The 24,123-nt window shown below is 41.7% G+C and overlaps 1 protein-coding gene across 9 annotated transcripts in view; it reads left to right on the forward strand.

The window, feature by feature from the left end:
- Nucleotides 1-2,212: 2,212 nt before the first annotated feature.
- Nucleotides 2,213-24,123, forward strand: part of SUN1 (Sad1 and UNC84 domain containing 1) — a 33,444-nt gene continuing 11,533 nt past the window's right edge. For 2 of the 9 annotated variants that reach the window (XM_032126209.1, XM_032126214.1), the window contains exons 1-9: nt 5,969-6,048; nt 12,661-12,757; nt 18,411-18,602; nt 18,940-19,130; nt 20,233-20,259; nt 20,354-20,545; nt 22,236-22,358; nt 23,380-23,463; nt 23,782-23,892. In XM_032126209.1, coding sequence (XP_031982100.1) covers nt 12,681-12,757; nt 18,411-18,602; nt 18,940-19,130; nt 20,233-20,259; nt 20,354-20,545; nt 22,236-22,358; nt 23,380-23,463; nt 23,782-23,892 — 997 coding nt within the window. In that variant the 5' untranslated portion in view covers nt 5,969-6,048; nt 12,661-12,680. Of the gene's footprint in view, nt 2,233-5,965; nt 6,049-6,564; nt 6,588-7,854; nt 8,040-12,660; nt 12,758-18,410; nt 18,603-18,939; nt 19,131-20,232; nt 20,260-20,353; nt 20,546-22,235; nt 22,359-23,379; nt 23,464-23,781; nt 23,893-24,123 lie in introns of those variants that run through there. The other 7 variants (XM_032126215.1, XM_032126217.1, XM_032126211.1 and 4 more) reach the window with 6 other exon arrangements.

A 24,123-nucleotide genomic window follows, 5' to 3' on the forward strand; every position in this document is an offset into this window, starting at 1 on the left:
TTGTTTGGGGTTTTCTTCAATAGCTTTGTAGTATATAAGTTTTGGTGTCATCTTCTATTCTCAGCTGTGTAATGAAATAAGGGAGCTCCTGGATGCTTGTCTTGCCATTGTGGGGTAGTGTGCTGTTTATTTTTTGCACACACAAATCATGGAAAATCAGGATTCCGATGCGGGTTTTTTGAACTATCTGCATTACAGACAGAAAGACTCTTTGGCTTCTAATTCCCAAGTGCCTTGGCTCTGTGTCAAGTCTAAAAACAGACTCCGTGGGGGTTGTTCATACTCCTTATACTGTAGGAAGTGCTCATGTTTGTTTGTCCATCTGACCTCACTTTACCTTTTCAGGCCTGTGACATAATTGTTAACCAACCCATGATCCATGTACAGCAATGTCTACTTCCTTCCCAAAGGAACATTTGAGACAGATCACACACACAAGACAAGTTTTATTCCTAGCTTAAAGGCAAAGTCAAACTTCTGGCCACTTCACAAAATACTGGGTTGCTTTGAAAATTCTCCAAAAAGGGACAATAACACTAATGATACAGAATAGTTGATGAGTTTCTTACAGATCCAAAAGCTATTGTGCATTCCTGTAGAATAGGATACTCATTTTAGATCCTTTATACTGTCTTTGAAGTTGAGTTTTCTTCTCATGAAAAGCCGAAGTACAGCTGTTCCTGTGCTGAGCAGCATTTTAATTCACTAAAAACTATTAACTATTTAACTCACTGTATGTGGAGAGGCAGCTAAAATTCTTATAAGGCACAATGTGAGTGAAGTAAAAATCCCTAGAAAACATTAAATAGAGTGAAGAGGTTGTGGAGTCTCCAGCCTTGGAGATACTCAAAATCTGACTTAATACAGCCCTGGGAAACCTGTTCTGCCTGAGCCTGTTGGGCAGGAGTGGGACTACATACAGCATCTCCAGGGGCCTCTTCCAGCCTAAACTATTCTGTGGTTCCATGAAATTGTTTCCTTAGTCTAATCAATTATTAAAAAGCCAATTAAATTGGACTGGAAATAGACTCTGTAACTATCCTAGCAGAGACCTTGTTCTCAAAATAGTCTCTCAAAGCACTGCAGAGCAGCAGGTTCCTCCAATACAACCTGAAGTTTCACTTCAGCAGCAAGAACACAGTTTGTATGGTAAAGTTCCCTTGAAAGTCCCCCAAATAAATCCTACTTAATGACAGTACTACAGGCATGATATTTTTAGCTTCTTATGTTGACAAAATTTAGATTCTTTACCACTGACTAGCAGCCTCATGATAGTTGCCGTACAAATGTTGGTCAAGTGCTTTTAATTACTCTTGTGATCTAAAGAAGAGATGTTTGCAAACCCAACTTCAAATGTGGGATGAGAGAAGAGAACATTCTTGGTTGACATGGAATCTAGTCAAAGTTTTTCAAGATGTTCTAAAGCTGGCACACAAATAGTAAGAGCTGAAGTATTCATCAAGCTTGATATCTTCAGCAGGCTGGGAACTTTTTTTCTCCATATGTTAAGCATTTTGTTATCTTTCAGAGCAGTCTGTTGTGGGATGCCTCACAAAGAAAAATCTCCACATCATCCAACAAACCATCTTTTCTTCAGAGCCAGGAGAGCTTGTTGAAATGAATATTCTAATAGTCCTACTGGAGACATGCTAAACGCCAGCTTGATGTTGTTTGCGTGACAAACTGGGGATCTGCCACTATGTCCTTTTATTAGAAGGTCTTCTGGATGCAGGACTTGACAATGTGCTAACCTTGCTTGTAGTTTACCATACTTCAACTTATATAACCCAAATTTCTTAAATCCCTTTACAAAAATGTACTGTTATTGAGTCTCCTGTGGATGGTGTATGAGTCTGGATTTTAAAGTAATTTTCTTTGAGACTCAACTTTCCAGGTTCAAACTTTTAGTGGATCAGTATGAACACAATTAAAATGTTTTGGGTTTTTTTTCCTGTTCGGCCAGATCAGCTCTTATGTTTTCTAGATTTAGTTAGTGCTCATTACGGAATGTCACTGGCACCATATGCATTACGTAACGTTTAAGCAAGGACAATTTTGGGGGGCAGAGCTGTTATCTCGAGCTTTCAGGCTTTCAGGCACTTTAGATAAGCAGCCTTTAGCCCTGCCCTTCCTGTGACAAGCAGTTGTGCCTCTGTCTTCGTCCTTGTAAGCCGGAAGACCTGTTGTGGAAGATCCTGGGACTCGGATTCTCAGCAGAACAAATGTTTTTAGGTAAGTACATGTGTTTGTCTAACTGAATATCAACTCTTTTACATATTTGTTAACTACCTTAAAGAGATTCAATTAATTAGACATTGACAGGGCACTGACAAATGAGATACCTAAACTCTGAGATGAGGTCTACATCAGAGAGCATTTTTAGGAGAGGCTGGTGGTTAAGTATGTTCCAGATCCATCCACTTCTCATCCGTGTGGGTCCATACAGGCAATGTGCAGATTTCCACAGGAATGCTCTGGCAGATTGCAGACACTCTGCAGGTGTCTGGCCCTGCAGGGTCATGTGAGCCCACGGGGAAGGTGCACTAATGCACCTCTCTGCTTGTGTCAGCAGCCTGTGCCCAGGGACTGACCTCCAGCTATAACTGCAAAGTTATTATAGGCTCTAATAACATATCACAGCTCTGCTCTAATCTAATCTAATCTCTACATAGAGAAATTTAGCTATTTAAGGTATAATAAGTTAAAACCAGGAGTCACCAGAAAGAACAAGTATAGTCCATAGTACAGTTTTACTACATAGTACTATGATAAAATTATGCAGTTATTGTACAGTAAAACCATGATAGGTATTTATGTCATTATGGTAGAAGTTATTTATTTATTATAAATAAATTATACTGTAATAGTTCTATATGTAGAGGTTGGAGTTCTGATGGGCTGTTGCACAGGCTTTATCTTGCTTGGGAGAAGCCCCTTGTCTGCACCACGCAAACACACCAGAGCACTGCCCCAAATATAAAGTAACACCTCGGCTTGGGAAAGCCAACTGCTGGCTTGAGAGCAGCCAAGTTTCTGTTTCATTTGCAGAATCTGTGTTAGGATGCCTGCATGGGAAAGTGAGCAGGAAGGTGTTGGCAGGAAGAGTGGATCAGAGCTGATCCCGCTGGATACATCATGGACTGCTCTGTGTCTCAGCCCTTCATGTGGAGCTCTAACCATGTTTTAAAAAGAGAGAAAGAAAAATAAAAGACAAAATCTTCATTATTAGGCAGCTGAAGGATCAACAAAAAATGCACTTAACAAGCTTGTGTCCATTTACCGGGATCAATCCCCCAGAGAAGCAGGAGCTGAGCTGAAGCAGCAGATGAGAGCTGTGAGGAGAACGGCTGCTCTGCCGGCCTGCCTTGGCTGTAATCGGCTTTTCTTGTTAATGTCTGAAATCCCCTGTAAGTCAGGACCACAGAGATCTAGTGGCAAAACTGATCTGAAGTGCTCTGCATCCCCCTTTACCTGATAACCCAATTGCTCTGGATGGAGCACCCACTGCTTTTGGCTGACAGGCGTAGGAAAAGGGCCCAGGTGAGCTTAATCACAAAGGATTGCAGATGGCGAGAAACCTTTTCTTTAATGAGCAAGAAATCAGATTTCCAGATATTTTAGGTGATTTTGATATTACTACATATATATGAGGATCTCCCCAGCCATGGACACAAAAGGTCACCACTCCCACCCTGTGCAGCAGCATGCCATGCCCAGTAGTGCCAGTCAGAAACACCTCGCTGCACTGGTTTCTGCCACACTGAGTCTGTACCTTCAATCACTGTGGGGATTTGCCCCTTTTGATAGCAAGGACCAGAACGTGGAGCAGAACAGGTTTGCTAGGTGTGACTGCTGGAGTGCACTGGGAATGGGAATCACAGAGGAAAGGGAGCAACAATGTGGGAATCACAGAGGGAAGGGAAGGGGAAGGGGAAAGGGAAGAGGAAGGGAGAATTAGGGAAATGTGGTCCTTGGATTGGTTTGACCTTGTATTGCAGTTTCCCATACCTGGTGTCAGTACAGAAAGCTTGTTTCCTTTAAATTCTTAACTGCCCTTCACAATGTTAAAACTGGAACATTTTTAATATAATCGATTTTTATTCTTACTGACCCTTTTTCTATACACTTCAGCTTAGCCAATAAAATTGTCAGCCCACTTTACATTCAGAACTTGTTAGATGCTGAGAAATCTTGAAAGAATTTTTGTTTGCCTCAGAGCAGTTTCTTCTGAAATGTGAAAAAATTAACTCCCTGTATGTACCAGCTTCTTTTAACAAAACTGGGACATCTGACCAAGTTTCCCTTAAACCCTGGAAACTTACGAAAAGCTCTATTGCTTCTCATAGCTGAGGAGTGGAGGGAAAACTGAGCTTTAGCCATCATCCTCCATCCAGCCTCTTGGCCTGGTTGTGATGGAAAAACAACTGCTTGGGACAAGTCAGAGCAGCCCAGGAAGCTGGAGCAGCACCCTGGGAGAATGGAGCAACACGCCTTGTCCTGCCAGAGCTGGGTGCTGCCTGCCCTGGGCTCCAGGGGAATAGGGTGGGAAACATCTCTGAGAGGGCCTGGCCTCACACCACCAAGGAATTTTGAATTTCAGGGGGATTTAAACTAAGAGGTGATTTTGCCCTGAGTATCTTAAGCCTTTAAATATTATCTATTCTTAAGACAGGAAAACAGGTGTAGAGTAAGTACAGAAAGAGGAGGAGTGGCCAGAAAACTGATTCTGCAAAATACTCAGCCATATGCAGGGAGGAGGCGACTGGTGCGGGGCTGCACATCTGACCAAACCAGGCACTGGCTTCCAAATGTCACTGGGGTCAGCTCAACTTTGGCTGCAGCATCTTAAAACTGTCGCACAGATGGAGCAAAGCACTTCTAAAAGAAACAGTAACTGCCCAAAATCAGTGCTACATCAATATCAGCTAATACCTTACGTGAATGTGTTTATCTTTCATTTTCTGTTTCTTAAGGATTAGCTGCCTTCTCTCATTTTGTATCCAAACATTTGGATTATTTGATAATCACACATTTTATTAGCAAGCTGAGTCATTTCTCTTGCACACACAAGTAATTAACAATTTATGCCCCGGTTAGCCTTTCCCAAGTGACACATTCCCTATTCTATTCTGACATTGCACAGTCCCTGCCTACAGCTGGGCCCGCAAGAGAACTGTGGACTCGGGGAGACTGAGGGTTTAACAAAACGTCACTCGGGCACAGACTTCACATTGAATGTATTTGCATACGTTTCCCAAGTGTTTGAACAATGGCGCTTGTTTCCTCTCTGCCAAGAGCCAGTCCCATTCCTGGAAGTGTTCAAGGCCAGGCTGGACAGGGCTTGGAGGAACCTGGTGTAGCGGGAGGTGTCCTGCTCATTGCAAGGGAGTTGGAACTAGATAGGCTTAAAGGTCAGCTCCAACCCAAGCCATTCTTCGATTTCTTTTCCGTGTGGCTGTCCGGAGGTTTCTGTAGCCCGATGTTGGCATTGGCGAGACTCGGCTGGGCACCGCACGGAGCCGAAGCGCTTCAGCCCCACCGAGGGGCCGGGCGCGCTGTGCCAGAGCCAAAGTCTTAGCGGAGGACGGCGAATCAAAGGGAAAGAAAACCCCCAAAAGGCCGGGTAGGAAGGAAACAGAGGAAACACTGGGAGGGAAAGTCAGTGAGTCAAGCAATAGAGGCCGGAGTGAAAATCTGAGTTAAGTCTCCTCGCCTCTCTACTGCTCGTTCCAGAGGCTCCCACAGCTCCATTTTGCGGAGCGGGAAGGCGAGGCAGGAGGCGGCCGGGCTGCTGCCGCTGGCGGGGGCAAACCCCGAGCGGGGCCCGAGGAGGAGGAGGAGGCAGAGGAGGAGGAGGAGGAGCCGGAGCCCCGTGTCCGTGTGTGAGGGGCCGCGCGGGGCGGGCGCTGAGGGGGCGCTGCCGGCACGCGCCGCGCGGGCGGGGCGGGGGCTCCCGGCGGCCTCGGCAAAGCGGGCGGGGCCCGGACAATCTCAGCCGCCGCCACCGCCGCTGCTGGCTCTGCCTTTCCCTCGCTGCACCGGCACCAGGTAACCCCCGCCACGCCTCTCCCCGTCGCGCAGGGCCAGGCCGCGCTCCCCCGCCCGCCCCCGGAGCGCGGGGCTCAGCCCGCCCCGGCCGTTGCCAACCGCCCCCCGCCCGCGCTCCCCCGTCCCCGGCCCGCCCGCCCGCCGCCGCTTCCCGCCGGGCCGGGGCCGCGTGTGGCGGCCGCCCGCCCGCGTGAGAGCCCCCGGGACACGGTGTCTCGGGTCTGCGGCCTCCCCCGAGCTGGGGATCGGCGTTCCCGGCTCGGGCAGCGGCGCCGGGGAGGCAGCGGCGCGTGAGGCGCTGCGGGCTGGAGTCGAGGGGCAGGCGCTGACCCCTGGTTAGCCCGGAGTTCTGTAGGTCGGCGCTGTTCGCTGGGAGGAGAGAGAAACCTCAGCTGCCCGGGTCCCTCTGGGCCTGGCACCTGGAGGGTTTCCTTGTCAGAAGAAATTATAACCTGCAGCTTTCCACCCTGATTGTGAAAGAGCTGATAAGTGCGCGGGGGTGCCGGCGCTCGCCGCAGCTGCCGAGCCTTGGTGCAAAGGTAACGTGCTGTGATGGGGGTTGTGCTCTGGTCTGGGTAGCACAGGTGGACAAACCTGCCCTCGCTGTGCCCCGGCTGTCACCTCAGGGCAGCTGCTTCTGTGGGGAAAGTGGTGTTCAACCGACGGGTTTACTGTAGCAGAGTTTGGTATCGCTCGCCGACTGAGTGACTGCTCGTGTTTCTACAGCAAAATGTGTTCTTTTCGTGCTGTGCTCGTTTTGAGGTGGTAGTGCTGAGTTCCTCATGCCGTGTTCACGTTTGGTTGCCCTTCAGTGACCACAGGGGTAGAAGTGTCAGAAACACTGGAGACAGCACCTGTTTTCTGACAGTTCCAGTAAGTTTTATATCTGCTGGGAAGAATAAGTATTTGATTTGCCTTATTTTATGTTGCCTTATTTAGTGTCGTATTAAGTTAAAATACATTTTAAAAATATAGTGTTTATAGTATGTTATAGGGAAGGAAAATATTAGCCAGCAAATTCTGGGTTTCTGCAGCGTTTGCAGGCCCCCCATCCCACCACCTGGTTTTCAGTTTAACATTACGCAAAAAGGAAGTTAAATATTTGCTAATTTTTTTTTAATGTTTCTGTTTCAGTTCTTTGCAACTGACTGTTCCAGGCTAATGCTTCTGTTGAATTTCCCAGTGAATTTTAATGTCTAATTCTTGCTTTTACATATGGGTCTGAATTACTGCTTGCTGATTTTCATACCAGTGTTGTGGAAGTGAGTTGCAGGGTGTTGTTGTCGTGAGTGAGCTGGACGGAGGGTTTTATTGACAAGGTTAGCAGGCTTTTTACATTGATCTATTAGTAAGCGTGGTGGTGTATAGATATCCTTACATCTGCGGTGCTTGACTGCCTTGTGATTTGGTGATTATAAGTTGTAGGCGTTTAGGCATTCAGGTGTTGGTTGTAAACGGTAAGATGTCGGGGTTTAATTTGATAGCCAACACTGGGAGTGCTTTATCGGGCAGGTGAGGCGTTTCAGGAGCGCAACGGGCGAGGTGAAACACGCCTTTTGTTGTGTGCCGGCGGGCTGGGGAGCGGAGGGACGCGGAGCCGCAGGGGTTAAGGCGGTGGGGTCGGCCGGGCCGCCGCCTCCAGTGAATTCAAACTCGGCGAGTGACGGGGAGCGCGGGGGCCGGGCCGGCTGCCGCGGGCTTTGTTGGGGCCGGGAGCCATTTTGGGCTGGATGGCACGGCCCGTGCCGCCCGCCGGGGAGCGCGCCCGGAGCCCGGGCCGCGGCGGATGGCGGAGAACCGGAGCGCGGCGCTCGGGCTGCGGGCCCGGCCAGGCCCCGGCGCGGCGTGTGCGAGAGGGCCCGAGCGGCCCGGGCTCTGAAATGGTGTGCTGGCCCCGTGTGTAAACAATGAACGGGCACGCCGATTGTTTCACCGCGGCTGAATGTGTGGCTGGTTTTTGTCAGCCTCCCCGTTAAAAAGCGTTTCGAGAGGTACAGAATGTGAATGTGGCAGTGTTGCTGCTTTGTGAGAAAGCTGGGTTTTGTTGTTGTTAGTGCTATAGTTTGACACCTGTGTTCGGGGATCTGTGCCATAATGTTCAGTAGTAATATCTAGTGTAAAATATCCGGTTTATTACTTGGGGGTTTTTTTGTTTGTTTGCTTTTGAGTTGCTCTTTTAAAGGAATGGTAACGTTTTATGAATGTGTGTTTTAATAAAATGTTGATTTAGCTTGGAGCTCTTTGCTCTTCAGCCTGTTTAAACTAGTACTTAACTTGCTATGGTGAAACATCCTTTGTGGAGCATATTTACTTAGAAATTTGCCTTCTTTAACCAAAAATGGTGACTTTATTGGTTTTTCTGAATAATAGAAGAAAATAAAAATTGAAATTACAAGTAAAAAATGGCTTGCTCTCAGAAACTGATGGAGGTGCATGCTCCAGTTTCATTGTTATTGATAGTTTGCCTAAATCTGTTTAGCATTTGTGGCATTAAATATGTTAAGTCATAGTGACTTAAACTTACTTGGCTTTAAAATGTGAGGATAGTAGAGGTTCTATTTGGAGTAGTACTTCCAATATCTAAGATGTTAATTGTATCATTTTTTTGTCCCTTGTAACATAAAAAATAAGACATGGTGTCTTGGGAATTTTCTTATTCTCTAACAGACTTTGGTGAATATTTCTACTCTGCCAGGGTCCCTTTTGTGAAGTGGCAATTTACCACTTCCTTTGTTGCAAAGGGTTTTCATGAGGAACTGCCTGGACAGTAAGTTTGTAAAAGTCTGCATACCCCAAAAGCCATAAGTGAGGGTTTGTGTCTGTCCCTAAGGTAGTTGTAGTGTACGGTCAGTGTTTGGTGCTGCTCCCCCAGCCTTATGATGCTTCTGTGTGTAAAGACCACTCGTGGAGCATCTCATCACCTTCCCTGGAAGCCAGGAAGTTTGCTGCCATAGTACTAGGATTTTGTTGAGACTGGCTGGTTGTGAAAGTGACTGTCAGACAGGCTTTTGAGGTAGTGGTGCAGCCTCATATCACTCAGACGCTTCGGAGTCCTTTGGAGACAGCCAAGGGCCTTGCGTGAAGGTAAATTCTGCTGCACTGATTACAGGAGTCCCTGAGCTTCCTTGTGTTCTGACAGAGTCACAATCTGTCTTCTCCTGCCCTTCTGGTGTGCTGATTTATTGTAACACAGATTCCATTTAATTGCAAGGGAGAGGTAATGCTTGGGATGACTGTTGTGTCTGTTTCCCAAAAAAAGGCAAATAATCCAGCTGTCTCCTCTGCAGGAACATGGAAGTTGGCTTGTAAGCTGAGGCACACCTAGTGTCCGCTTGCACTCCAGCGGAACTGTGTGCTTCCCTTTAATTGACAGCTGTCTTATAAAGGTATTTTTATTACTTGGGGGTTTTACATAAATACGTGCTTGGTTCTTGCATTGTGCATCCCTTGGTATTAGATGTTTATTGGCTTCTAGAAAAGGGCAAAAGGCTGTTTTGGAGTTTGAGCCTGGTAATCCTTGCAACAAAGCTGATGCTAAAAGTCTACGTGAAACTGAGTTCAGACAGATCTATGGTACATAAAGCAGAAAGGTGTCAGGCATGCAGAAGTGTTCAAACTGGGACTAAGTACTGTGTCTACCTTTCAGATTGTCTGCCGAGTTTTGTGACTTAAAATTTTCAAAATATGGTATTAGCATGGCTCTTTCTGTCCCAGTTGTGTATGAAAGCTTCATAAGTAAGAACAATGATAATACATGAAAGGTGGAGTGCTGTTAAACATGAAGGGATCAAATTAGAGTGAGTCAATGTCCTCCGCCCACCCTGTGTCTGTTTTGTAATAAGGATCTAGAATATTTCTAAATAAATTGGGTTGATAATTTGTTTTGAAGAGGTGCATAACTAAAATTAAGCTCTTGAACTAAAAGCCAGGCTTAAAAAACAAATCCAGTTTCATAGTAAGTTCTAGACACCCGTCTTTGCAAACTGTGGTGGTCATCTCTGAAGATGAATTTTAAATTCCATTTAAGTCAGTTAAGCCAGTTTTGTTGCTTTGAAAAATTGACTAGAGGTTTCTCCCCTTGAGTCAGAATTCATTTTAGAGTATCAAACAAGCAGTGAATCAAACCAAGCTCCTAAATCTTCTAAGAGTGATTTCTAAGTGTGGTGTTTAGATGGCAAACCTGATATCTTCACTGGAGAGCTCGGTGCTATGAAACCCAGCTATTAATAGACCTACACATAAGTACCTTCGAGGCTTTGCAGTTAGCACTGCCTTTGTCAAGCACATATTTTATCTGTAATAACTTAATGATACAATTAAAACCTTATCAAATAAGAAATATTATTTACATTCTAGCATTTCATTTATTCAGAAATCAAGTAAAGAGAGTACTGGTGGTGAAGGGGGAAAAAAAAGAACAGGGAAGAAATGGAGCCAATATGTTGTTTTTCAAACTCAGCCGTTGCCCTGCCCATATGGGCAGTGGAGACAGGGAGGAGCTGGGGAGCTACTCAAAGCTCACTGGCATAGCTGAGCCTTCCATGTGGGAAAATGCTGCTCGGTGGCAGAAGGATTAGCTACTGAGTTGCTTGTTAAAAAACAGGTTTTATGATGAAATGATGCGTGCTAAGCATCAACTCCAGCAGAAACTAAACAAGGTTTTTGTATCTTAGGGGCTAAAAATCTTTATTGGGATGAACCAATTCAAAAAGATCAACTTTAATCATAGTTTTCAATTTCAGTAGGCATACGTCTGAGAAACATGTTTTGCTGTTCTTTAATACAAGTGCTCTCTGGTGTTACCAGCATCCCTCATCTTGAAATTCCCTGTATTTCCACCTTTGTTCTTGGGGAGCCGTTGCTCTCTGGTCCCCATTTCCTATGTGCTAAATTGAGCTCCTGTTTGTTGATAAAGTAAGGCAGCAGTTGTTACATATTCCAACAGAACTTGCTGCTCATTCTAGCAAAAGAATGAGACTGCTTTGCTGATACTTCTGCACTACTGATTTAAGCTTCCTGTAAACAAACAACAAATTTATATACAAGTTAGTGAAAGCATTATGCCTCTGGGACAAATGAAGTGAGTGTAGAGAAAGATCACCTAATGGAAATGTGTTCTCTATAATAAAAGAATAGTAAATAGCAGACCTTATTTTTCATTAACCCCACTTTGCATGGGAGGTGCTTGCATTCAGGAAGCTATGATGCTTAGGCCTGGAAGTTTTAATTTTTTTAAGTCTTCAGTAGTAATGGAAATATCCTCTTGCCTTACCTCAGGATTTGTAGGCTACAGGTGGACTAAGAGCATTTTAATGTTACATGTACAGATTTCTTTTGAGTTGCTTTTGCCTGTACCTGCATTTTGGCCCTATTTCTTAAGCATATGTAGCTATACAAACGAAAACTCTTATTTCAGCATAGGAAAGTGCATCTCCAAAATGAGATACCTGTTGATGTTTTGATTATCAAAATTGGCTGGGGATATTTTTACCCTGGTTTAGGTACATCATCACAGTTGTGTGGAATATATTTTACTGCTGTTGAAACAGGAGCCATAGATAATCTGAAAGCAGGATTCTGCTTTGCTAACTGTGCAAATCCAGGGTAGCCAAATCCCTATTTGTTAACCACAAATAAGCTATAATCAAAGAATCTTTTTTATGAAATTAAAAATTTTCTTTGGCTAATAAAACTGAGAAAAGCTGAAGGTTTTTTGCAAATACTTTGAAACTGAAAGTCAAATTGTTCATAATTCCATCCATGTAGTCACCTGTGCAGCTCTGCAAGTTTGTTGATATGACAACATCAGTTTTTATTTTCTTCCAAAGGCTATAATACCTTTCAAAGACCCCATGGAAAGTTTTACAAATGTTGCTTGGGTGGTTTTGATTTGGTAGTTTTGGTTTTGTTGTTTTTGGAGTGGTTTTTTTTGGAAGTAGATGGCACTCTGGAAAATGTGCCTAATTCTACCCTATGAGTCACTTTGCAGTTGGCTCTTTTGCCAGGGTGTGTATTCAGTGGTTTTAATGACAGGAATAAATTCTGTGAAATGAAGGATACTCCCTCGCTGCTTAGTGGATGGTATTCAAAAGTGCTAGAGTTAAATGATTTGACTGTATGTAAAAACTTTCTCAAGTTTCATCTTCATTATCCTTACCTGGTGCACAGAGCCCCCTGTGCTGTGCTCAGTGGGCACTCAAAGCAAAACTCATTGTGAAGAGACCTCTGAAACATGGCTGCATAGTTCTTTAGATTTTTATGCTTAGCCTCTTTTGGGGATACCAGCATAATTTAGTTCCTGTGGAAGTGGTGTAATCTGGTTGTGATAAGAGTTTGGCTCATATTACTGTCATGTTCTAGAGAACCTGGAAATAGCTGAAAATAAAGTATCATAAAGAAAGTCACAGTCAGAAATACCCTGAGCTTCCTGTAGTAATGATAAGAGATATCTGGCAGTAGCAGCAATACTACTCCACTGCTGAGAGCTCCACGTTTCTGGTAACAGCTCTTTTATTTCAATACTTAATAACACAGGCTGAACAGTGCAAGGGCTCCTAGACTGACTTTATGTAATTTTAAGTCACTGCATTACTTTATTTTCACCTTTTACAGTATGATTTGAAACAGTCAACATGGACTTTTCACGTCTACACACGTACACTCCTCCCCAATGTCTGCCAGAGAACACTGGCTATACATATGCACTCAGGTGAGAACCCTTTTCTTCTTGTAGAGAAACTGTCTGTTCTCTGAATGTTGCTAATCCTGGAGAGTTGAGCTTTCGTGGTAAGTAGCTAACTTCTTTGAAGAAGAAGGGCTTTTTCTAGTCTGGTTTGAAAACAACTGCTGTGTCCTGACTGGAGGAAAGAAAACATTGAACTAACAGGACAATGACTAAGATAATGACTCAGTGTTTATTAGTTGCTATGAGTAACTTGTGTCCGCCTAGTTACAACTGCTGTTGGATTTCTATAAATATGTCCTCAAAATTCTTCGATGTTTTGTGTCTTATAACTTCGGTGTGTGCTTTCTTTTGTGACTTGGGACCGCTTTCACTTTAAAGCGCTGATTGCTACGCACTCATTGCCACTAGTGTGGGACTTGGCTGGAAGTTACAGATTGATTACTTCTTTTAGCAGAGCTGTTTGTTGGGTGAATGTAAAATCTGTGTTCTAATGAGCTTGCTTTTTCTTGTATCCTTTTCTTGTATCTTCTAAAGATCATGGTTTTTTCTTATATCTTTGTATCTGATTGTTTTTCTTAAATCAGTTTTCTAAAAACTAACTCCATAGTGTTTGGTAGTTTTTGTATTATGTATTCAGAGCAAGTGTTGTGATGCCTATTTTGAGTTTTTTAGTATTAATATAGCAGATTGTTGCTGTTTTAATCTATTGAGCTTTTCCTGGTATTGAGTTATGAGATATATATTTGCTTCAAAATGCATCAGTGAGCCTGAGTTACTGGTTTAGCTAATTTTAAATTTAAAAAAATGATTGTTCATTAGGATGCAGTATGAGATTTGCCTTTCTATTCTCTCTGTATGGCGTTATTATGTATTGTGTATTAAAATACAGTATAGCGTTTGGACAAGACTTGGCTACTTGCCAATAAAACAGAAGTTGCCAAAACTGTAACATTAAGAGATTACTGACTTAATACTCTTCCTTTTGTGTGCTCTAAAACTGTATGTTTCCATTTTCTGTTTGGGATCATGGCTTTTTTTTTTTTTTAAGCTGTAGCCTAATGTCAGTAGTGTTGCAAAATGTGACATGTTATATGTTGTTGAATTGCAATTTTTCCTGAATTTTATGAAAAACCATTGGTAAAGTGTTGGTTAAATACAAGTGGGTTTTCTCTTTTCAAGAAAAGCATGCTGGACAACGAAAGGTGATTTATGTGCTTTGTATCCAGCAGCAGTTTCACCTCTATATTACTGAGTGGGTTTAGCTACCTCTGTGTTGCAAATGTACCGTAGAGATTGGCTGACATATTGTAACTCCTGTGTTATTCTTGTCCAAGATTCTTACCCAGTGAAAAAACAGTGGACAAGTAGAAAGAAGATGTAGAACGATAAATCCTGTTGGACATCTGGAGGATAGTTCATGATGACTTTGGTGGGGTTTATTTAGGGGACAGCTGAGTGTTTGTCTTGCTACATAAATGAAGACTGTTCTGAAAAACTGAGAAGTCGTGAAGGGGTTACATGTCCTGAAACTTTCCAGCTTGCCATTTTGCTGTGTTAGGCTATTAGGCATAGGTATTTATAAATGGATAGAGCTGGGTATGATGAAGTTTAGTAACTCAATTAATGAAGGCAAGTATGGTTAAACTAGGTTGAAATAAATTCATTATAATTCTTCCTTATGTAGAAAAGGATTGGCACGCTCTTTCTTTAAAATTGTTTGAGGCCCCAAATGTTAAAATAATGGGGAAAAACTACTTGTTACACTGACGTGACACTGCTTTCAGGATGTCAAGAGAGTAAACTACAGTCTTCTGTGCAGACTCTTGCTGTGCCTCTGCTTGCTGTATATGTGCAGAATGACATCTGTTACTATAGCTCTTCCTACCCTGGGTCAAACAATATTTGAAGACTCTGAGGAAAGGGAGAATTGCTAATCAGAAATATTTTCATGTTGAAATTTGTTCCTTCTTACCCCTCACCTGTGTTTGTTTTGCTTATATTCTAATCTGGTTTATTCTGCCTGTGACAACTCAATCTTTTCAGAATCTTTTCTTTAAAGAAAGTGGCTTGGGATGTAGCCCTGCAGAAAGCAGTGCAGTGAAGCTTGATACCACAAAGCTATTAATAGAGTTGGCTATGAGTTATTAATAGAACTTACATTAATACTTACTGGGATCACTGTGTGTTCATAGCTGTAGTGCTTCTACTTTGTGCTTCTACTCCTCCAGCCCAAATCAGAAAAACATTTAACTGATATACCTAAATAATCTTTATCCTCCTCCAAATGCAAGTCAAACTTGTGAATCTCACCTACTTGTCAACATATAATTTACACCCCACTCTTACGACTGATCTTTCCTTTTAGTCACCATCATCTTTTGAGTTGTGTTGTCAGTTTGGATGCCTTTAACACTTTTTCAAAAATATGGGTTAAATCAATAAGAATTTGGTTTGATTTTGTTTTTCTGTGTCAGAGCATTCGATTGGGATATAATTTTCTGCACAGTAATTGAATAAAATCTTTTGAGGTTTTTAAGTATGTTCTGGGACTGACTGAAGAAATAACTAAATAATTCAAGGTAGTGTCCTTGGTCACTTAATGTAAATAATGCCCCCTGGTTAGAAAGGCTGTGAATGTTTTTGTATTGACTATATGTCTGTGTCCATGTTAGATGTCTGTTCAGCTGTAGTTCTTTAGGTGTATTGCATGTGTCTGTTATCCTGAATAGTCAAGAACATCACTGCCCATTTCGTTCCAAGGAGTATTTATAAAAAAATGACACTTAAGGTCCTTCAGAGGAGCTATAGGAATGCTAAAATTGGCAGACCTCATTCTCATTCCACTTATAAATATATAACTTGAAAAATAACCCACTGAAGTCTAGGACGTTCTTATTCTGTAGAAACTCATGTGAAGGAGGTATCAAGAAGCTGGAAATGTAAGACTAGATTCAGTCTCCAGCTCCGCCAGCAGCCATGGGAGCTGTTTGCTGGGGAAGGAACCAGAGTCTGCACTGTTTGCAGATGTTATCCAGGAGTGTAGGCTAATTGCATCCCACCTTTAGGTGTTTCTTGGTTAGCTGTACATATTGCATAGGTTACATCAATGTACAGGTTCATTTCTGGTCCTTGAAAGCAAAGGCAGTGGTTTTTTTATTTAGTGTAGTCTTTTCTGTAGAAGAAAAAAGGCTGCATTCCAGAGCATGGAAAGTGAGATGGCAAGTTAGGAGACTTCTAGGTACTGTCCTGCTGACAGAGGACACAATGTGAAGAGAATTATTATCCTGCATAAGTGAGAGACAAGCCCCTTTTTGTTAAAGAGGAAAAGATTCCATGATGATTTGTTGGTTTTTTGGTGGTGGTGTTTTTTTTGTTTTGTTTTTTGTTTTTTGGGTTTTTTTTGGTAGTGGAGCCCAACTTCAAGCTATTTATTCAACCCACATTGATATAAATGCTCATTGAGATACTTGGTAACAACAAGTGTTTTATGAACAGAAGCAAATTGAGGCTGGTCACAGCTGTCAGCTTGTTCTGTGTACTTTGTGTTCTTGTGAATTGAGTATCTGTAAGAAACGTGGGGTGAAGATGAGGAAAAGCAAATGCATAGTGGCAAGTGTAAATAGCAAAACTGAGTTCTGAAACAACTGTTTAGGGAGGGACTCAGTAGAAAACTTGTGGCTCTGACCCTTTATATAACAGTAGAATAACAGCAGGAGGAGCCACATTTAACCCATATTCTCACTTTCACATCTGTCAGAGTATGAATCATCTATACTTAGCATTTTTGAAAACTGTAAAAATTAAATTCTTTAGTCTACAATTGGTTAGGTACCTGAGAAAACATGTTATTTCTTCTCCCTCTTCCAGCCAAATGAAAGCAAGGATTAATAAGACTAATGCATTTAGTAATGTATGCTGAGTTTAAGTTGTGCTGGGGCTTCTGCCTTGCACAGGGTTGCACTGCACGTGCCATCATTATCGGGGCAGACCAGTGAGATCCGGCACACAGAACCAGGGCCCTGCCATCAAATCTGTGCTCCTCTGGGCAATAGAAGCAGCTACTTCGGACAGACTCTGCTCTGGTCTTACGGGCTGAATGCCCAGCTGGTGCTGCAGCCATGAGATGTTTTCCTGCAGTGTGTTAACAGTCTGGGTTATTTTTTAAGCCAAAAGAAATACAGTTGACATGCTCTGACAGCCCCATCTTACATGTTTTACGTTGCATTGTGGTGCAATGAAGAAACTCACTTCAAAAGCACCACCTTGTCAGAATTATGTCATTACTGTAAGTGTAGCTTCAAGGCCTTCTGATGTTAATTGTATGCCAAAATAATACAATACTTAGCATATTATTACTTTGTGATGTTCTGAGATCTTTAATGATTGTGTAAGAAAGCTATTTCCATTAAATTGTTTTTACACAAATACATTTTATAGTAGCTGTTGATACGTATTTTTTTAAAGGGAAAGCTTCTATTTCAAATACAGGCTGCACAGTAGAATCTACTCATTCAGATCTAATTTACTTGTGTGTTTGTGTTTGGGGAGAAGGAGCTGCTGTCACAAACAATTCTTTGCTTATCTCTTCTTTTAAAAAAACAAGTGAAACCCCCAGGAGTACTGAAGTGCTGTTACATCTCTGTATATCCCTGTGGCCCAAGAAGGGACAGAGTCCTTATGAAAGCTGGCCTAGAGCACTTAGCATTTGGATGCTGTGGGTCACAGAGCTGAGCAGTTCCAGAACCTGACGTGCTGTGCAATGCCTGGTGCCAGCAGCCTCTGCTCACTTACATAACTGAATGTTTCCTTTGGTTGTGTATGAGTATTCTGCTTTAGGCTAAACTTCTGCTTTGGTAAATGTATTTCTTACAGACTCCTCAGCTTTTAATCTGTTTGTGTTTGCCTTGTGTTGCTGCTTGTCTTCACTGTAAATTTTCATGGAGGCTCTGAGAGAATCACGCGTTGAAATGTGGAGTACCTGGGTAATGATGTGAAGGTTATCTACGTGTAAACTTGCCTCTGTGGAGAAAAACAGATTAAAGTCTCTAAATATTTTTTGTTAGCTTGGAGTTAAATGTTTCTAATGGTTTGCATTAAATTAAGAAATGTTTTTAAACCACTTCTTTAAAAAAAGTAGTGGTAGTTAAACTGAAGTAGGGAAGTCTTTATCTTAAACAGAGGAAGTTCCTACTTGTTGAGATGGAAATTCAGAGTAATGTGGCGTATGGATCTTTGGTTCTCAAAACAAGGACTTGGCAAACAGAAAATAGATAAAAATAGACTGAAAATTAATCTTTGCCTTGCAGCTTGGGAGTGTGCCATTTTTAATTTGCTGCTAGGCATGGTGAAGAAACTGTGTCATGAATGGCTTCCTCTCTCAAATTGGTCCCAAAAGCATGAGTGCTTACTCTGGCTAAACTTCAGATGTTGTTTCCATGGTGGTTGTTTCTTTCTTTGATTTGCTTTCAGTTGTAGAACTCATAATATGAATTGCTTAGGAGAACCTTGAATATCTACATATATCTAAATTATTGGGGTTATTTGGTATATCTCGTGGGGATTGTGTCATAACCCTGAATAAACTGTATTTAATGGAAACTTGGGCTAGCTTGAAGAGCATATTTGTTACCAGGTTGAAAATTCCCCTGGTAATTTTGCCGTTCTTATTTTACTGCAGTTCAAGTTATTCTTCATCTGCTTTGGATTTTGAGACTGAAAACAAAATAGATCCAGTGTTTGATTCACCCAGAATGTCACGGCGTAGTTTACGGTTGGCTGCTGGAGGATACAGTAAATCAGATGATGGACAGAGTGATTCCCTTCATGACAGCTCTTATGCTGGAAACATGTCCTTCAGGGATCAATCTAAGTAAGCATTTTTAAGTCTTCTCAAGTAAATCCTGAGTCTTACTGTTAGAAAAAAAGAATGCAAAAAAGTTACCTAAAGGTCTTATTTTTTGTTCTCCATGTTTACTGCCATACTTTGAAATTTGTGTTCAGTATGTGGTTTGCAATGACAATTTTTTGTAAAATCTTTGTAAAATTATAGGTGCTTGAAGGCGAGGACTTCCTTTTAAACCTTGTTTGCTCTGTTTAGTCACATCAGTGTTGAAATGACTGTTAATTCATTCATTAATAAAGTGAGAAGTTAACAGAAATTTGTGTCTTTAGTGCTCTGTCTTACTTGCCTTTGCTTTGTTTCCTAGGGTGGTAAAACAACGCAGAAGTATGAACAAACAGTCTGGCAGTGGAAGACATGTGCCAAGGAAAAATCTGTCCAGCTCATCTATTTTTAGCCAGAGCAGTTTCAATAGCCATGCCAGTGATACATCAATGATATCCACTATATTGGATGAGTCTCTGATTCGAGAACAGACAGAAGTTGATCATTTCTGGGGTGGGCAATGATTGCTACTGCTTGTATCAAACTGTGCAAACTGATTGGTTTGGTGCATATAAATTTATGATCGTTGTCCCACCTGCTGTCCATCCTGTCCCCAAACCTGTGTGCACTTGCACTTCTGCTGTAGGGGCCTTCTTGCTAAGATGCCCACTGGAAATTCATGGTCCAGTGTGTAAACTTGATTTACTGGCATATCAAGATGTTGCACAGTCAAGTTAATACGGCAGCAAATATAAACAGTTTTGTGATGCAACACCATAATTATCTCCTATCATTGTTTTCTTCAAAATGTACATTGAGTACAAAATGTACATTATATTTAAAGAATGGTAAACATGTAACTTGTCTGTGAAAAGCCAAAGGAAAAGCATTCTTCTTTGTTTATAGGCAGAAGTTTGTTTCTTCTTAACATACCTTAATGTGAAAGTTTCAAATTAGTGGCATTTCAGGATTTCCCAAAAGGGTTTTTGTGTGTGGCTAGCTGGTTTGGCTTTGCAAGTATATAAAAGTATATTTTCCTGGAATCTGTTTTCCTCAATGAAGAGAAAATATGAGAGTTGTCTACATAAAGTATTGTCATGTGAAGTATTGTGTAGAACCAGATCAACAATTTGTTATACCTCCCAATTCAGACTCTTTGTTTCTAGTCAGAATACTTGTGACCTTCCCAGAGTCCTAATGGGAAGAATTGTTTCAATCTTGGTAGAACCAGTTCTAAATATTAGATAACCTGGCTCTTAAAACAGAATTTTAAATACAGTAGTATCAAAGTAGTCACCAAGCAGCAGAAGCATTGTAAGCTTGTAATTAGCTGCTTTAAGGTCTCGTGGGAGCTAAGTCAAGATGCAGTTGGTATTCATGTTACTTTGCCTGCCCCTTCTGTGATGGGATGCTTTTCACAACTATTCCTTCTATAATAAGGTCTGGATACATGTTTCTCTGATGGGCTGCAGAATATGTTAAATGCTAACCATAACGAGACTTTTTTTGAAGTCTTAGAATTAGTGGGACTTCTAACTTGAGTTTATGCCAGATATTGTAATTCAGTTCAGGTCGTCTTATATTTGGGACCAATTTCTTCTTTTTTCGTTTGCAGGCCTCGATGAAGAAGGTGACCCCAAAGGTAACTACACTTTGCTTTTCCTTCCACATCCCATGTAACAGGCACAGTGCTGGCAGTACTGACATGGGTGTGTTGGTTGTTGTGCTGTTTCCAGGCAGTGACACCATGCTGCTGCAGGGGAACGGGGGCATAGCAGCAGCAGAGCTGCAGCCCACGCTGAACGGCTACACGTGCAGTGACTGCAGCATGCTGTCAGAGAGGAAGGAGGTCCTCACTGCCTACTCAGCTTCCCACGTGCCATCCTCCAGGATCTACACTAGGGACAGGAGCCAGAAACATGCATCTAGTAAGTTACTTTCTCTTGTGTTTTCTCTGCAATACAGTTCAGTTGGTTCATTTCAATGTAGTGTTATTTAAGCTTGTCCTACCCTGATAAACTTGCTAATAACTGAGTTCTAGAGATCAGCTTATATGAAATACCTTTTTCTGTCTAAGTTGAAATTTTGTGTACTTGTTGGTTTCTTGTGTATAGTTATCTACTGATTTTCAGTGCTGCTGTAGGAATTAAACAATTACAAAATGAAAGTGCTCTGGTATCTTAAGTTATAAAATTATTTGGCCAGCCAGCACTGATTGTAAGTCTCCTAATCTGACATCGGATCTATGTGGCTCTGAAGTTTTTGGTCATGTCTTTCAGAGAGAAACTTCTTCTGTGCATTTGCTTTTATAACTTTTTATCCCTTACATGATTCGAACTTTCAAGATTGACCAGAATTGTTATTTTGCAGTGCTTCTGCTATCTAGGGAATCTCTGAGAGGGCTTTCTACTTCCCGTTTAATTTTTTTCTCCTCTTTTAACCTTGCAGCTTTTTGTAGTGTTTCTAAAAGCTCAATCTCAGCTACATGAAAAATTGAAGTCCAAAGGGAAAAACTGATTCCAAATAGTCATTCTAGTGACCACATTCCAAAAGCTTGAAAAGTTGAGTCTATATAAGTAAGATTCTGCCTTTCCAAGACAATCTCCATTCAGTGGATTGTTTTCCTCTTTCTCTTGCCTGTGTCTGCCTGCCTCTTGCACAGCATCTGGAGTTTCTTGATTACTGGTAGTCCTCAGTTACCACAAAGGATTTGTCTCTTTAATGACCTTGAGCTAGAAAAGAACCAATTTTGGAATTCTGTAGGTTTGTTAGTCTTGAATGGAGTTTGTTTTCAGTACAAGAAATCAGTTTGTTCGAGCTATATGATACGACTTCAGATACGTGAGTTAAATACTTGTTTTTAGTTAGTGTCTAGCACAGAGTGGAATTCTTTTGACTTTACAGTCAACTACTTAAATTGGCACTGCATGAAAACTTTCTGTGCTTCTGAGTTTGTATTCACATGAGAGAATTTTACTCATCTTTGTACATTCCTTTGTACTTTAACTAGAGGATTGGGTCAGACTTTGGGGGTGTGTGGGTGGGGAAAGGCGCACACAGTCATGGCAGGTTTTGGGCATGTGGCTGAGTCTAGGACAGCAGCAGTGGTGGATTGTGGCTTTGTTCCTGTGGTTCTGGAGAAGGGTGTGTCTCTAGCACTTCAGGCAGACCACTGTAGATGCTTCCTCTGATGTAACAGCAGGGAAGGTGTTGAACAGTCTTCACTTTCAAATCCAGAATAACACTGCTAGTGTCTCTTTGGAACTGGGACCCCAAAATCAGGATCAGCAGCTCACATCAGTGAGGAATCCCAAGTTCCATAAGCAAGGAATTCAGTGCTCTTTAGAGTTCTGCATTCTCACTAAGCAAAGCTATTCTTGCTGAAGTTACAGATTTTGCCTTGAAGTCATTATCCAGGGTGTGTAGTTCTTACAAAAGCTTTGATGTGAAATCTAATATACCCAGACTTTTCAAACCACACTTGCTCAAGTTTAATACTCTTGGCTAAAGGCTTTCCCTGCTTCGTCCTCACTCTTACACAAGCTAATGGTGACCAGAGAACAAAATTACATATTTCTATGGATGAATAATTTGTATTCACACTGTTTTTTTCAATAGGAGGAACGTACTTCTACATGAGTAAGATTCTACGATTGGTCAAAAATACTGCAGCATCTTTTGCATCACTATTAGTGCAACTATTTCAAATGGTTTTGCTGAAGCTGGGTTATGAATATAAAGGTACTTTTTCAGTTGTCTTCCTTGGTCTCCAAACAAAGACAGCATGTGTATTGGCATTTCTTTCTTATGGACTTCATCGTTGGCACTATGGTGATCTTCTTCTATAGTCTTTTGGCTGGCTCCTCTCTGTTTTTATTATTACCTCACTTGTACTACACTTTTCATACCTTTCCTCTGTTTTCTCAAGATTCCTTTATACAAGATCCACATGCTGATTTTTACTAGAAAGTGGTAGAGAGTAACTTTTTAATTGAGAAACTTGATTTTTAAAAACTATGGTGATAGTGTCAAATTCTAATTTTTCAATGTCTTTAGGTCTCTCTTATCACCCTTAAATCTGCTGTGCACTTAAAGCTTGTTTAGATCTGTCTTGCAAAACTCAAACTGCTCTCATCACTCTGCACTACTTTAGAGCACATCTTGTTTTCCCTGAAAACATTCATTTCTTCTTTGGTGCTTTCTTTTCTATTATACCTGCTCTACAAGTGAAGTTAAATTGCCATAGACAGAAGGTAACTGATTTTTGCATGTGAGTAGAACTTTGCTCTCTTTCTTCTCTCTGCTCAGAGCCTTATAATTGCTAATGCTTTCTTCTCCTTCATGTAACAAGTTTGTTAAAATCAGCACAAATATGTAATGAATGGTTGACCCATTTGATGGAATGTTGGGAACAGGGTCTTACTGAATGAGGGTTGGTTGGGGTTTGAGGTTTTTTTGGGTTTGTTTTCTTTGTTTTGTTTTGGGGGTTTTTTGTTTGGTTGGGTTTTTTTGTTTTTTTTTTTTAACAAGCTTTGCTCTCTGTAAAGAAGCAGAAAGATTTCTTTGAACCAATAGGCCCCCTGATATTTAAAGACAAAAGAATGATTGCACAGAGTAGGCTTCTTCTTCAGTCATTTTTCAGGTTTTCTGTGAGTAACCTGACTTTAATAGTGAACCAAGCCAGTGTAGCTAAAATCTGTGTATATGAAAGGCTTTGAACTTGAGAATTAGATTCCATGTGTGCTTTTTGAATGTGTTGCAGCTCACTCAGACTACTGTGGGAGCATGAATGTAAAGGAGTTCTACAGAGAAGATCGTCATCTTGGTGTGAATGAGGAATCAATATGTAAGTACAGTGATTAATGTTGTCTCAGCCTTGGGCTCTACAGCAGGTTGTTGCTGTAGCTTCCATAGTGTCAGGGGCTGTCTGATACCACTATTACAAAGTAAATATTTGGTTTGCAACTTAGGTGTAGGGGGGGGGATGGTGATCCCCTGGTGTACTGTAGTCTTTCCCCCAGGAAGTTTCCTTCCCCTGAAGTTTGCTTAGCAGTTTTTGGGTTGATAGCTGATGATGTGAGATAGACTTGTTCCAGTTATCTTGTAACAATCTTGACTTGATCCTGGCTTTATCCCATTAATCAACTGTTACCACAACCAACAGGTGATGACTGTAAGGGGAAGAAACATCTTGAAATATATACCACAGACCACATGCAATCCTCATGGGCTAAAAGGGTAGCAAGGACCATTTGGCACACCTTTTCTTCTGCAGGTTGACTTGGACATTTTTGTTTGTTTTTATTTTGCATCGCAATCTCAAAATGTTAATCATACGTGCTTTGTGTTTGGGGTTTTTTTCCTTCCTTCATCTATCAAAGTAGGGTAAAAATGTGCCTAGACAACTAACTTCCTTAACACCTCTTCTGTCTGACTTCTTGCTCTGATTGATTGCTCTTCTTTGCACAAGCGTGGCAGGCTGCTTACCTATTAGTGAAAACAAGGT

The sequence above is a fragment of the Corvus moneduloides genome, chromosome 16, assembly GCF_009650955.1.
Source record: "Corvus moneduloides isolate bCorMon1 chromosome 16, bCorMon1.pri, whole genome shotgun sequence".
In the NCBI taxonomy this organism is placed as follows: Eukaryota; Metazoa; Chordata; class Aves; order Passeriformes; family Corvidae; genus Corvus; species Corvus moneduloides.